This window comes from Physeter macrocephalus, chromosome 8 (genome assembly GCF_002837175.3).
Source record: "Physeter macrocephalus isolate SW-GA chromosome 8, ASM283717v5, whole genome shotgun sequence".
Lineage (NCBI taxonomy): Eukaryota > Metazoa > Chordata > Mammalia > Artiodactyla > Physeteridae > Physeter > Physeter macrocephalus.
The window spans coordinates 83430488-83445684 of NC_041221.1; the positions used below are offsets into that span (position 1 = coordinate 83430488).

Sequence of the window (15197 nt, forward strand, 5' to 3'; positions counted from 1 at the left end):
CTTTTTTTTTTTTTTTTTTTTGCGGTACTTGGGCCTCTCACTGTTGTGGTCTCTCCTGTTGCGGAGCACAGGCTCCGGATGCGCAAGCTCAGCGGCCATGGCTCACAGGCCTAGCTGCTCCACGGCACGTGGGATCCTCCCGGACCGGGGCACAAACCCGCATCCCCTGCATTGGCAGGCGGACTCTCAACCACTGTGCCACCAGGGAAGCCCTATGTGAGGTATTCTTACCAGCCTGTTCCTTAGCGAGATTACTTTTTTCCTTGACCTGGATCTTGAAGCAATGAGTTTGGTGTATATTTACATTTACCATTAGCTATCAGCATTATCCCTTGAGGGTGCTTTTTTGTCTCTTTCTCTCTCTCTTCTTGGTTACTTTTGAAGGGCTTAAGATTTCTTCTGTTGTTTCAGGGTTTGCATTGGGACTCTGCAAATGTGATCTAAAAGCATCAGAAAATACTATCTCTTGGGGAGAATGGCCAAGATGGCGGAGTAGAAACACCCTGAGCTCACCTCTTCTCACAAGCACACCAAAATCACAACTATTTGCAGAACCACCATTGATGAAAAAGACTGGAACCTACCAGAAAAGATCTTCTACAACCAAAGACACAAAGAAAGAACCACAAGGAGACAGGTAGGTGGGGAAGACTAGCTGTATAGTCAAGTCCTATACCACTGGGTGGGCAACCCACAAACTGGAGAATAATTACATTGTAGAGATTCTCTCAAAGGAGTGAAAGGTCTGAGCCGAACATCAGGTTCTCCAGCCTGGAGGTCCTGCACTGGGAAGATGAGCCCCCAGAGCACTGGCTTTGAAGGCCAGTGGGTCTTCCTTAATTTTAGGAGTCCCATAGGACTTCGGGGAGAAAGACTTCACTCTTAAAGGGCACCCACAAAATGTCACACTCCAGGACTCAGGGCAAAAGCAGTAATTTGATGGGAGCCTGGGTCAGACCTACCTGCTGGTCTTGGAGAATCTCCTGGAGGAGCAGGAGGCAACTGCAACTCACCCTTGGGACATAGACACTGGTGGCAGCCATTCATAGAGCTACTTCTAACATGGGGACACTGGTGCTAGCAGGCGCCATTGTGGAATCTTCCCTCTAGCTTATTAGTGCTAGGACCCAACCGTGCCCTGGCCCACCAGCCTATAGGTGCCAGTGCTGGGACACCTCAGGCCAAGCAACTCACTTGGTGGGGACAGAGCCCCACTCGTCAGCAGACAGGCTACCTTAAGACCCCCTGAACCCACAGCTGCCTCTGGACATGGCCCTGTCCAGCAGGGTCCCAGCACCCAGTTCCCCAACCAGTGGGCAGGCACCAGCCCCAGAAACTCCTGGAGCCCAGTCCTGCCCTCAAGAAAGCCTGCTCTAGCCTCTGGACCAGCCTCACCCATCAGGTGGCAGACACTAAATGCAAGAAAACCAGAATCCTGCAATCTGCAGACCCAGCCTGCCCACACCCCCCAGTAGGCCAGACCCTGCCCTGGGATCAGTTGGGACATGGTCCTGCCCACTAGCAGGCCAATACAAGTTTCAGGACACCCTGGACTCCATACAAAACTGTGTCAGGAACCGCTCCCCATCCCCCTCAGTGGTGCTGGGAAAACAGCTACATGTAAAAGAATGAAGTCAGAATACTTTCTCATACCACATATAAAAATAATCTCAAAATGGACTGAAGACCTAAATGTAGGACCGGAAACCATACAACTCCCAGAAGAAAACATAAGTGGAACACTCTTTGACATAAATCATACTTTTTTCGGATCTGTCTCCTAAAGCAAAGGAAACAAAAGCAAAAATAAACAAATCAGACCTAATTAAACGTAAAAGCTTTCACACAGCAAAGGAAGCCATCAGCAAAACAAAGACAACCTACACAATGAGAGAAAATGTTTGCTAATGATATGACTGATAAGGGATTAATATACAAAATCTATAAACAGCTCATACAACTCAACATCAAAAAAACAAACAACCCAATTAAAACTGGGCAGAAGACCTGAATAGAAATTTTTTCAAAGAAAGAAGACATAGAGATGACCAACAGGCAGATGAAAAGATGCTCAACACTATTAATCATCAGAGAAATGCAAATTAAAACCAAAAATGAGATGTTATCTCACACATCAGAATGCCTATCATCAGAAAGAACACAACAAATGTTACTGAGGATGTGGATGGTGGTGGGAATGTAAATTGGTGCAGCCACTGCGGGAAACAGGATGGAGGTTTCTCCAAACAGTAAAAATAGAGCTACCATATGACCCAGCAATCCCACTCCTGGGTACATATCCGACCAAAACAAAAACATTATTTTGAAAAGATACATGCACCATAATGTTCAAAGTAGTATTACTTACAATTGCCATGATATGGAAGCAACCTAAGTGTCCATCAACAGGTGAACTGATAAAGATGTGGCATACACACACACACACACACACACACACACACACACACACACACACACACACTCTCTGGACTACTACTCAGCCATAAAAAAGAATGAAATTTTGCCATTTGCAACCACATGGATAGACCTGAAGGTTTTTATGCTAAGTGAAATAAGTCAGACAGAGAAAGACAAACACTGTATGATATCACTTATATGTAGTATCTAAAAAATAAAACCAAGTAGTGTATATAGGAAAAAGTAAACAGATTCACAGATCTAGAGAACAAACTAGTGGTTACCAGTGGTGAGAGGGAAGGGGGGAGGGGAAAGACAGGAGTAGGGGGTTCAGAAGTACAAACTGTAATGTATAAAATAATTAAGCCACAAGAATATATAGTATAACATGGGAATATAGCCAATATTTTATAATAACTATAAATGGAATATAACCTTTAAAAATTATGAATCACTATGTTGTACACCTGTATCTTATATAATATTCTACATCAACTATACTGCAATAAAAAAAGAATACTGGCAAATAAAATGCATTTTAATTCATTTACTTACCAATCATTTGAGAGTCTACTATGTGCTGGGCACTGTGTTAAATGTTATTATATACATAGTGTTATGGGACAATGTATAGTATATATTGTTATCTAACCATAAACACACTTAAGGTGCTACTAATCTTACTATGAAAAGTTAGAAGATATCCACATTTACACAAAGCTCAAGTATGACTACATACATGGATTCAAAAGATGAAATAGTTCATGTTTTCTAAAAGCAACCAATAAGATTCTATGACCTAGCAGAGGGCAATTAGATGGTTGCTCAGCAAGCCTTTCATTAAATGGAAAAATCATCCTCAGTTATCAAAATGGTACACATTATACAGAATTGCATGCTCTATACTAAAGTATGTGTGCATAAAACTATACATATTTGTCTGAAATCTCCCCAAAACCAGGAATGCGTAGTATTTGATATCTGAATTAGAGAGACTTTTGTCATATGTTCCATCTCCCTGCTAATGAAGTATTATGAGCTATCTATGAAGTCCAGTTTTAAGTAGTGTCAGGAAGAGAGTTAGGTGGAACTCTACAAACTACTGCAAAATGCACACAGTTGGGAAGGATGCACTTTAAAAACTGACATTTGATTTGTTTGAACACAACAAGTAAATTGGCCAACAATTTACAGATGAAGAAGTGGAGAGAGATTATAGATAGATACTCACCAATTCTGGCACACTTCCAAAATATACCCAACAACCTGCATAGAATAAAAAAAAGTAGCTACTGTTTACTGAGAAAGGTGAATTATTCAGAACTATATGGAGAATTTATTATACACTAGTATTTTAACTGCTGATGCTTTGCTTTAAACTGAAATGTAGTTGATGTTGAGCCACCACTTATGGAGAAAAGTAGGACACAACCATCAATGTATAGAAACTGTCAGAAACTGAACATATGTTGTGTCACAGGTTAAGCCCAAAGTAAATTAATGTGAGAGTGGCAAAAATTTGCACCAGGGCTTACTATTAGAAGATTGATTCAGTCAACTTCAAGTGCTTTACCTTCAAAAGCAGAAAATACATATGCCCATTTAAATAAGTGTTAACTTTGAGAAAACAGTAAATGGGAACAGTTGGTTCTGGATAAATTTTGACATTAAAAAATAAAACTCTCATACTGAAAACACTTACTTCTTACTGAATATAGTTCTTTATTTAAATGATCTATAATCATGAACTCCAATGATAGCATTTACATAACTATAACATTAAATGAGGAATACAAAAATATGAGCCTATATTTCAGTGTAATATATTCAATATATTTAAACATATATTTCAATGTAAGTGGAAAACCCTAGTTTCATATAATTTTATATGAAATTAAATATGCCATTTAAAACACATATACTCTGGAAATAATAAAAATTAGGCTAATATGTCCATTTCAATTCTATGAATGAATACATTATGAATACATATTATATGGATATATCACTTATTTTGCATGCATTAAAAAATAACAGCTCAAAAAAAAAGGACAAGTCATTCAATGAATAGAGATACTTGGAAAAAAAACACATTGTAGACAACTATTTTGTTGGTGTGACAAAAGAACAGAATTATAAATAGTGTTACACATGGTTACAAATCAAGATAAATTAACATTACATATTTAGTGAATTAGGATTGGTATAAGAAAACCATAATGTTTAAATTACAGGGAAATTTATAATTTTTTTTTTTTTGCTCAAAGAGATGGCTGGCAATGAATCATTGTATCTGAATGGTTAAGACTGAAAGAAAATGCTGATTCAATTAAGTTCTATACACTTTACTCCTTTGAAGTATACAGTAAATTCCTGACATCAAAGCAAGAAGTCTCTTAGTACAGATTAAATGAAACGGGCAAAAATACAAGTTTATTGTGAGGGATGGGCATTCTGACAGGTGAAACAATTTTCTTCTTATAGGAATAAAAAGGACAAAAATCATATACACTCTTGAAAGCAAAGGATCAGGGCTAGATTGGGCCTAAGTTCAATCCTACTTAATTGGTTGCATAACTGTGGGCAAGTTATTTTACCTCTTTTATCTCATCTCATCCTCATAGGGTTGTTACAAGGATTAAATGAGTTATTACACAGAAAGTCTTTAGAATAGTGATTAACATGTGCTGTGTTCAGTATTACACAGGCTAAAGGTGTATGTGACAATAATTCCAGGTATCACTTACATTGGCTTACATTTCAGCAAAAAATGAGAGACAACTGGTTAGTGATCTGCAAAGCCCCGGATGCTTGATTCTAAAAGTCTATTGATTATAAAATGCATTACTGACTTAAAGCTCCTCTGGCTGAGGTACTCAGAGGCAGAACACCTGAAGTTCCTCTATGGGAAGCTTAGGGCCCCACAGAATAATCTGAAACCACATGACCACAGTCAAGGTCTTTTTAGGTCTTACAGTCTAGAAATAACTAAAAGCCTCATTAGGAAATTGGTATAACACACTTAGCATATTGAAAGCTATTTAAATGAAAAAAATTTCCCAACTTGGCAACTTAAGGGATTAATTGGTACTGCTTTGGCCTTTTTCACGTATTTCCCTACCTAGACATTTCTGTAATATCCCAAATGCTAAAAGGAACTTTATTAGCTGGTAAAAAACCAATGCAGATATGCTGCTTAGTTTCTAAGGATATAAGCCAATAAGTATATCTGCTGATAAAACTATTAAGTCTATGAAAATATGAAGCAAGACAAAGTAGCAATCTTTCTCTGCTTTTTAGTTCTATATTATTTCAAGCAGCAAAAAATTAATCTGTTATTTTCAACAGTGAAGTTATCAAGAACTCATTTTATCTAATTGGTCCAGATATCTTCACTTTAGCATGGAATACTCACTATAATGAAAGGAAAGCTTATTTTGAGTCTCATAAAAATACGTATTACAACAGAACAATGACCAGTAAAAATTTCTTCTACAGAAAATAGTTCATATGTACAAGTCAAAATAAAAGGGGCTTAACATTTATATAAATGGAAGCAAAGTTTTTAAAAAGCTCTGAAACAGTTGACTACGTCATTATATATTTTAAAATGTGAAAATAGGCATGCTATTTCTTTGGTTTTTATGTAGGAGAAATATACTACTACTCAACCTCTACTGTAAGGTTGGCAGCCCTGAGAACTCCTTTTTTAATGTAGCATGTTATGGATGTATTCCTGCTTCCAAAGGAATGAGGAGCAGACATTTCCACATGCAATCTACTTTTTTTGTTGCAGCATCAGAAAAGTACAAATACACTGTTCTGCCACTATGAGATTATTCTTCAATGACATAAACACTTAAATTTCTTATTAGACATTATGTATTACATTAGAAATCTAAACTAATGATCAATGAGACTGTTTACTGGATTCTACCATATGCTTTATAAGTTAATCGTTGGGGGTTGCAGAGGAAGGATAGGAGGAAATAAAACTGGCTGGGTAGAAAGGCTTCAGGCACAACTAAGCAACAAATAAGATTATATAATTTCAACAAAGGGACAAAGTGTGGAGTGCTGAGTTCAGAGGAAAAGGTGGACTGATGAGAAGATAATGTCTACAAAGGAAGTGAGGCATTGTCAGAAAAACTGATGGACAAATAACATCTATTTTCACCTTCAGTAGGTTAAATAAAATCCCTCATGCCAATAGAGAAAATCAGTTTATTGGAACAGGATTATAGATTTTCATTATTCAAAACTGGTTAGGGGTTCTATTTATATCTTTATAGATATTCAAACAAACCTATGTAATAAAAAGAAAGGAATAGTAACAAAAGCCAAATGATTTAGATAACAGGATGTTTGAATAAATGTTAATTATGACCCCAAAGATATAATGGAGTTGAAGGAAAGAGAATTATTTCCTCTCATGGTTGAGTATCTACTACCTGGCCTCTTGTAGGGGCTTTTTATTAGTGGAAAAGCAGAGTTTGACCTTGCAGGATCTTAATTTTGGCCCTTTTCCTTTCATCAAAAACAAAAAAGGTGCTGGAGATAATTAATTATTCCTATGTGAAGTATTCTACTATTTCATCCTATTATTTCTTAAGATGATTAAGTGAGGTACAGGATCTTACCACAAAAGAATTAAGACAATTGTGAATTCAAGAAATTAAGAAATCTGTAAGGCAAAGAAAGTCTACATAGTTTTCACCACATGGTCTCTGTTTTTTTACATACTTGTCCTTCTGGTTGAACACAATATGTATTTCTGTATTAGGAACACGGCACTTAAAATTTTTAAGTCTTTGTGGTATCATATTAAGCTTAAATTTTTGGGGGGTGTGAACATATAATTAAAAGTGATGTGACATGCCCAAGACTTTATTTTCATTACTTTTTAAAGTAAGCTAAATAAATTTCTCCAAAGATGTTTGCTTTATGATACAGATGAGGAACCTATATGATTAGACCAGTCTTGGAATGAAGAGGCAATGTCTATGCTATTATTTTTATGGACACAGTGCTTATAAGATGTTTAATGCTTTCAAAATATGATAACCAATTTTACTAATATTCTATTAAATACTAAGGCCAAACACTGTCTTTGAAAGTAATAAATTGTAGCTTCAATCTCAGAAAAAAATCTATCACATCTTTTAAAATACACTTTTTTTTCAGTCCAACACATTTCAGGTCACTTCTGATATTTATATATTTTTTTAGTAAGCTTCTGTGAATATAAAGATTTGGATTTTTAAAAACAGGGAAAAATAATGTAAAAAGTTATTACAAACTAAATTACATATAGAAATTAAATTATTTAATGACTTTCAATAATTGACATTCAATATCTCTTAAGAACTAACTTGGGTGATTAGACATTATTAGTGACATACCCAGTTTTATTCCTGTCCAGGAGGCTGGGTGCCAAGGATCGGATATAAGCACAGGTGCATATAAGCAGCAAGATTACAGTCAACAGACTCTGAAAATTGAAAATGGCAGACTAAAAAGAGAAAAAGAAAAATTAGTGTCACAAGATAAACTGCACAGGTAAAAAATGTCAATTTCATATTAAGCATAATACATTTTTCTTCAAAAAGGCAAACAGAATGACGTGTCTGAGAACACTTTAAAAGCAAAATCACAAGGTATTTTGAGAGCATACTTTCCTCTCCATTCTTTGGGTTAAGGAATTCAGAAGATGCAACAAAAATTCTAAATTCAAGAACTTAAAAACACTACCCAAAATGTCATGAATCCAAAACAGCTCACCAAAGCTTAACCAATAATTAATAGAGATATTCTAGGATCCCAGACTACTAGGCAGGACATGGGGTCTCCATGCTCTTCAAGTAAGCTGGTTATATGACCTCAGTTGAATATTGGCTTCTCTAAATCTCTGTTTCACATCAGTAAAACTGGGTGGAGAATGGGGAGACAGACTCAATGCTGGCTCAAGTTTCTTTCAATTCTGAAATTCTTTTAGAATAAGAATGCTTTAAATTTAAGTAATCATGTTCCATTTACTGACTAATGCTAGCCTATTAGGTTTTGGTAAAAGAAAAGCACTTGCTCATTCACTGCTGATTTTTTAAAAGTTATTAAAATAAAATTTAACACAGGATTCTGTTTCTGAAGAAAACTGTTATATGTTTATCACAATACTCATCCCTGAAAAGTGGACATTGTCTATAAACTCTGAATCTCCAGCACCTGACTATGTGCCAGCCGCACAGTGGGAGCCCAATAAGAGATGACTGAATAAATAAAACAATTTTTAAAAAGTGCAGGACTACTGTACATATAATAAAGAATAACATTTCCATTATATACAGGTAGCTAAAATATATCAGTCTCACACAGCAGCCAGCAATATGCTTATTTAGTAAATTCAGAAGTACTTCCTGAGGGGGATCACAATGGCAGAGTAGGAGGATGTGAAGCTCACCTCCCCCAACAAACACATCAAAAATACATCTACATGTGGAACAATTCTCACAGAAAACCAATGGGAAAGGGGCAGAAGATCTCCTATACAACCAAAGCTGCAAGAAAGACCTCCATGTAAGTATGTAGGACAGGAAAAGAAAAAAAAGGCATCAGGATGGGACCTGAGCCTCTGGGGGGGATGTGTAAAGGAGAAAAGGTCCACACAGACAGGCTTAGGGAGCCCCCTTGCCTGCTGGGACAAACAGAGGGGCTAGAGAAGCCTGGACTTTACTTGAGAGGAGTGTGCGCAGGCTGGCTTGCTAACAGTCACTGTAGAGGGAGACTGGTGCTGGTGCCTGTACCTCACCACACTTCCCAATCAAAGTGTGAATCTGGTGGGGCTACAAATACCTACAGCAGCTAAGCAGTGAATCTTGGCAGACAAACCCTAGGGAAAGACTCCATTTAGCTGCAAGGAGCTAGTCCTGAGGGTCTGGGGTGTGGTCCAGGTCTAACAACAGAGCGCACCCTCCCGTTGTCAGCACTCCTAAGGCGGGGGTGGGGGGAAAGGGGGTGGGTCTGGGCTTTGTCAGCAGCACCCGGTGGAGCACAGAAAGGCATGTACCTGGTACAAAGCCTCTAGGGAGGAGTACTCAAGTGCTCCAGTTCTGCCCACCCCACACCTCTGCCTGGAGTTGGATCTGGGGTGGACAGGTCCTGGGAGAGGCCTACCACAGAGGCAGTCAAGGTCCCAGGCAGCAGCCCAACCATCTCGATTCATGCAGCCACAGCACCCTGGCCCCCAGCGCCAGCCTACTCCATACCACAGCCTAGCACTACATCTAGGACGAACACAATGGAAAAAGGGAAGCAACTTTGGACTGCATGGGAGGTACATAGGTTCACCGTGACCACATGGGCCTCAACTGCTTCAGCGGTCACCTCCTTTGGGACAGGGCACGCACTCAAGGGCAATGGAGCCTCATCAAATTCAACCCTCAGGGCTTCTACTCCAATAACTGGGGAGGAGGCCCTGACTCCAACAGGCCATGGAGCAATGAGGGGGCTCTGCCTAACACCCAGTGCAGGCCCTGGACACCAAAACACCAATCACATCCCCATCAAGGGGATAACAGCCAGCAGACTCCAGGGAGAAGAGGTGGGCTGGCATCCATACCAAAACCAGCCCTCACACCAAAAATATTGGACTCACACAGAGTACACATGATGCTCCCACGTTGAAAACACCCCTTTAAGACCATAGTAGAAAACGTTTCTCCTAAATTCAGACAGAAGAAGTTAAGCAAAATGAAAAAGGAGAGGAGCTACTCCCAATTAAAAGAACAACAGACATACCCTGAAAGAAATGAAGCAAACCTCACCAGTCTCCTAGACCCTGAGTTCAAAAAGAAGATAAGAAAAATGCTAAAGGAATTAAGATTACCAGTAGAAATGCAGATCACTGTAACAAGGAACTAGAAACTACAAAGATGAAGCAATCAAAATTAGACAACTCAAGTGCTGAGATAACAACCAATATAGAGCAATCAACAGCAGACTAAATAACACTGAAGAACAAATAAGTGATCTGGAGAACAGAATGATGGAAATCACTCAATCAGAACAGCTAAAGAAAAAGAAAATTTAAAATGAAAACAACTTACGAGATTTCTGGTATAACATTAACCATACCAACGTTCACATTACAGTGGTCTCAGAAGAAGAGAGGTAAAAGGGGATTGAAAATTTATTTGAGGAAATTAGGGCTAAAAATTTCCCAAGCCAAAAGAAAGAAACAGATATCCAGGTATGGGAAGCACAGAAGGTCCCCAAGAAGATGAACCCAAACAGACCTATATCAAGACATATCATAATTAAAATGGCAAAAGTTAAAAACAAAGAGAGAGCTCTAAAGGCAGCAAGAGAAAAACAAAGAGCCATATACAAGGGAATCCCTATCAGGCTATCAGCTGAATGAATTCTCTGCAGAAAACTGCAAACCAGAAGGAAGTGGCATGATATACTCAAAGTCCTGAAAGGGAAAAACCTGCAACATACTTTACCCAGCAAGAATATCATTTAGAATAGAATGAGAGATAAAGAATTTCTCAGACAAGCAAAAACTAAAAGAATACAGCAATACTAAACCTACCCTAAGGTCTCCTCAAAAGAGAAAAGTAGCAAAAATTTATACAAAAGTGAAAATTACAATAGGAAAGGCAAATATATAAAAGGATTGAAGATCATTTAAATAAGACATTACATTGATTAAAAACAAGAAGGGACTTCCCTGGTGGCGAAGTGGTTAAGAATCCACCTGCCAATGCAGGGGACACAGGTTCGATCCCTGATCCAGGAAGATCCTACTCCTACATGCTGCAGAGCAACTAAGCCTGTGTGCCATAACTACTCAGCCTGCGCTCTAGAGCCTGCGAGGCACAACTACTGAGCCTGCATGCCACAACTACCAAAGCCCACGCGCCTAAAGCCTGTGCTCCATAACAAGAGAATTCACTGCAATGAGAAGCCCAAGCACCGCAACAAAGAGTAGCCCCCGCTCACTGCAACTAGAGAAAGCCCATGTGTGGCAATGAAGATGCGATGCAGCAAAGACAAAAACAAAAACAACAACAACAAAAATTGTAAAAAGCAAGTAGAGATAGTTATGGGTAAACATACTTGAAAACCCAGTTGACCACAAAATAAAAAACATAGATTCACAAAAATCAAAAAGAAAGGAACTCAAGCATAATATGAAAGAAAACCATCAAACCACGAAAGGAAAAAGAAGAAGAAATCAACAAAGAAGTACAAAATTAACTGGAAAACAAGGTTTAAAATGGCAATGAGCACATACCCATCAATAACTGCTTTAAATGTCAACAGACTAAATGACCTGATCAAAAGACACAGAGTGGCAGGTTAGATAAAAATAAGAACCTACAATATGCTACCTACAAGAGACTCACTTCAGGGCTAAGGAGACACATAGACTGAAAGTGAGGAGATGGAAAAAAATATTTCAGGCAAATGGAAATGACAGTAAAGTGGTGGTAGCAATAATCATATCAGACAAAGGAGACTTACAGTCCATAAACAAAAAGAAGGACATTATACAATGATAAAGGGATCAATACAATTAGAGAATATTACACTCATTAACATATATGCATCCGGTATAAGCACCTAAATATATATCAACAGAATACTAACAGACATAGAGGGAGAAACTGACAGAAATACAATAATAGTAGGAGACTTTAACATCCCACTGATATCAACGGACAGATCTTCCAGACAGAAAATCAGTAAGAAAACAGATGTCCTAAATGACACAATAGACCAGTTGGACTTAATTGACATCTACAAGACACTACATCCCAGAAAACCAGAATACACATTTTTTTTCAAGCGTACATGGAACATTCTCTAGGACAGACCACATACTGGGTCACAAAACAAGCCGCAACAAATTTAAGAGCATAGATATTATTTTAAGTATCTTTTCTGACCACAATGGTATGAAACTAGACATCAACCACAGGAAGAAAAATGGGAAAAGAACAAACATATGGAGACTAAACAACATGCTACTAAAAAAAAACCAATGGGTAAAGGATAAAATAAAAGAAAAAAAATCAGAAAATACCTTGAGACAAATGACAATAAAAACACAACCTTACACAATCTATGAGATGCAGCAAAAGTGGTTCTAAGAAGAAGTTCACAGCAGTACAGGTCTTCCTCAAGAAACAAGAAAAATCTCAAATAAACAACCTAACCTACTACCTAAAATAATTAGAAAAGAACAAACAAAACCCAAAGTGAGCAGAAGGAAGGAAATAAAGATGAGAGAAGAAATAAAGATTAAAAAACCCCCAAACTAACAGAAAAGATCAGTAAGATGAAGAGCTGGTTTTCTGAAAAGATAAACAAAATCTACACTCTAGCCAGGCTCACCAAGAAGAACAGAGTGGGCCCAAATAAACAAAATAAGAAATGAAAAAGGAGAAATAATAATTGATACCACAGAAATATAAAAAAAATCATAAGAGAATACTATGAACAATTATATGCCAAGAAACTGGACAACCCAGAAGAAATGGACTAGTTTCTGAAACACACAGCCTGCCAAAATTGAGTCAAGAAGAAACATAATTTTAACAGAACGATCAAAGTGAAATAGAACCTGCAAGAAAATACTCCCTGCAAACAAAAGTCCAGGACTGGATGGCTTCACTGGGAATTTATACCTAACATAGAAAGAACTTAAACCTATCCTTCTCAAACTGGTCCAAGAGGTTGAAGAGGAGGGAACTCTACCAAATTCATTCTATGAAGCCACTATCACCTTGTTACCAAAGCCAAAGACACTACAAAACCAGAAAATTATAGGCCAATACCTTTGATGAATATAGATACAGAAATACTCAAAATGTTAGCAAACTGAATCCAACAATACATTAAAAGGATCATACACCAAGATCAAGGGGGATTTATCCCAAGGATGCAAGGATTTATCAATATCCACAAATCACTCAATGTGATATATACCACATTAGCAAATGGATGAATAAAAATCACATGATCATCTCAATACATATAGAAAAAGCAAACAAAATTCAACATCCATTCATAATAAAAACTCTCGTGAAAGTAGATACAGATGAAACATATCTCAACACAACAAAAGCCATTTATGACAAACCCACAGCCAACAATACTCAACCCTGAAAAGCTAAAAGCCTTCCCACTAAATTCAGGAACAAGACAAGGATGCACACTCTCACCAATTCTATTCAGCACAGTATTGAAAATCTTAGCCTCAGCAATCAGACAAGGAAAAGAAAAGGTATCCAAATTGAAAGGGAAGAGTAAAACTGTCTCTGTTTGCAGATGATATGATACTCTATTAGAGAACCCTAAAGTCTCCACACAAAAAGTAGCAGAATAAATGAATTCAGCAAGGTAGCAGGATACAAGATTAATATACAGAAAGCCGTTGCTTTTCTTTACACTAATGAACTATCAGAAAGAGAAAGTAAAAAAAAATCTTGTTTAAAATCATCTCAAAAAGAAAAAAAAAAAGAAAACCCTAGAAATAAATTTATCCAAGGAGGTGAAAGACCTATATGCTGAAAACTATAAAATACTGATAAAGAAAACTGAAGATAACGCAAAGAAATGGAAAGATGTCCCATGCTCTTGGATTGGAAGAATTAACAGTTAAAATGGCCATAGTACGCAAAGCAATCTACAAATTTAATGCAATCCCTATCAAAACACCCATGACATTTTTCACAGAACTAGAACAAATAACCCTAAAATTTAACAGAACCACATAATTCCCAGAATTGCCAAAGCAATACTAAGGAAAAAGGACAAAACCGAAGGCATAACACTTCCAGACTTCAGACAATAGTACACAAAGCTACAGTAATCAAAAAAGCATGGTACTGGTACAAAAACAAACATACAGATCAATGGATAGAATAGAGAGCCCAGAAATAAAACCACACACCTATGGTCAATTAATCCAGAACAAAGGAAGCAAGAATATATAATGGAGAAAAGACAGTCTCTTCAACAAGTGTTGTTGGGAAAGCTGGACAGCTACACATAAATCAATAAAACTAGAATATTCCCTCACACCATATACAAACTCCAAATGGATTAAAGACCTAAATATAAGACATGACACCATAACTCCTAGAAAAAAACATAGGCAAAACATTCTCAGATATAAATTGAAGCAATATTTTTTTTAGATCAGTTTCCCACGGCAAAAAAAATAAAAGCAAAACAAACAAATGGGACCTAATCTAACTTAAAAGTTATTACACAGCCAAGGAAACCATCAACAAAATGAAAAGACCACCTATGGAATGGGCGAAAATATTTGCAATGGATGAGACCTACAAGGGGATAATATCCAAAATACACAAACAGCTCATACAACTCAATATGAAAAAAACAACCCAATCAAAAAATGAGCAGAAGACCTAAAACTAAATAGACATCTCTCCAAAGAAGACATTCAGATGGCCAATAGGCACATGAAAAAATGCTCAACATCACTAATTATTAGAAAAATGCAAATCCAAACCACAATGAGGTATCACCTCACACCCATCAGAATGGCTCTCATCAAAAAGTCTACAAATAGGGCTTCCCTGGTGGCGCAGTGGTTGAGAGTCCGCCTGCCAATGCAGGGGACACGGGTTTGTGCCCCGGTCCGGGAAGATCCCACATGCTGCAGAGTGGCTGGGCCCATGAGCCATGGCCGCTGAGCCTGCACGTCCGGAACCTGTGCCCCATAACGGGAGAGGCCACAACAGTGA

General features: G+C 37.7%; 1 protein-coding gene and 1 non-coding gene across 2 annotated transcripts in view; both read right to left on the reverse strand.

The window, feature by feature from the left end:
* TMEM167A (transmembrane protein 167A) overlaps nt 1-15197 on the reverse strand; it is a 34403-nt gene that overhangs the window by 6160 nt on the left and 13046 nt on the right. Inside the window, exons 2-3 of the mRNA XM_007120600.3 lie at nt 7821-7930; nt 3650-3684 (exon numbers count right to left, since the gene is read on the reverse strand). Of these exons, the coding sequence (XP_007120662.1) occupies nt 3650-3684; nt 7821-7930 (145 nt within the window). The remainder of the gene's footprint in view (nt 1-3649; nt 3685-7820; nt 7931-15197) is intronic.
* LOC112065657 (small nucleolar RNA U109) lies at nt 6061-6195 on the reverse strand. Its single transcript, XR_002892154.1, has one exon. It is a non-coding gene; the product is annotated as a small nucleolar RNA U109 (small nucleolar RNA).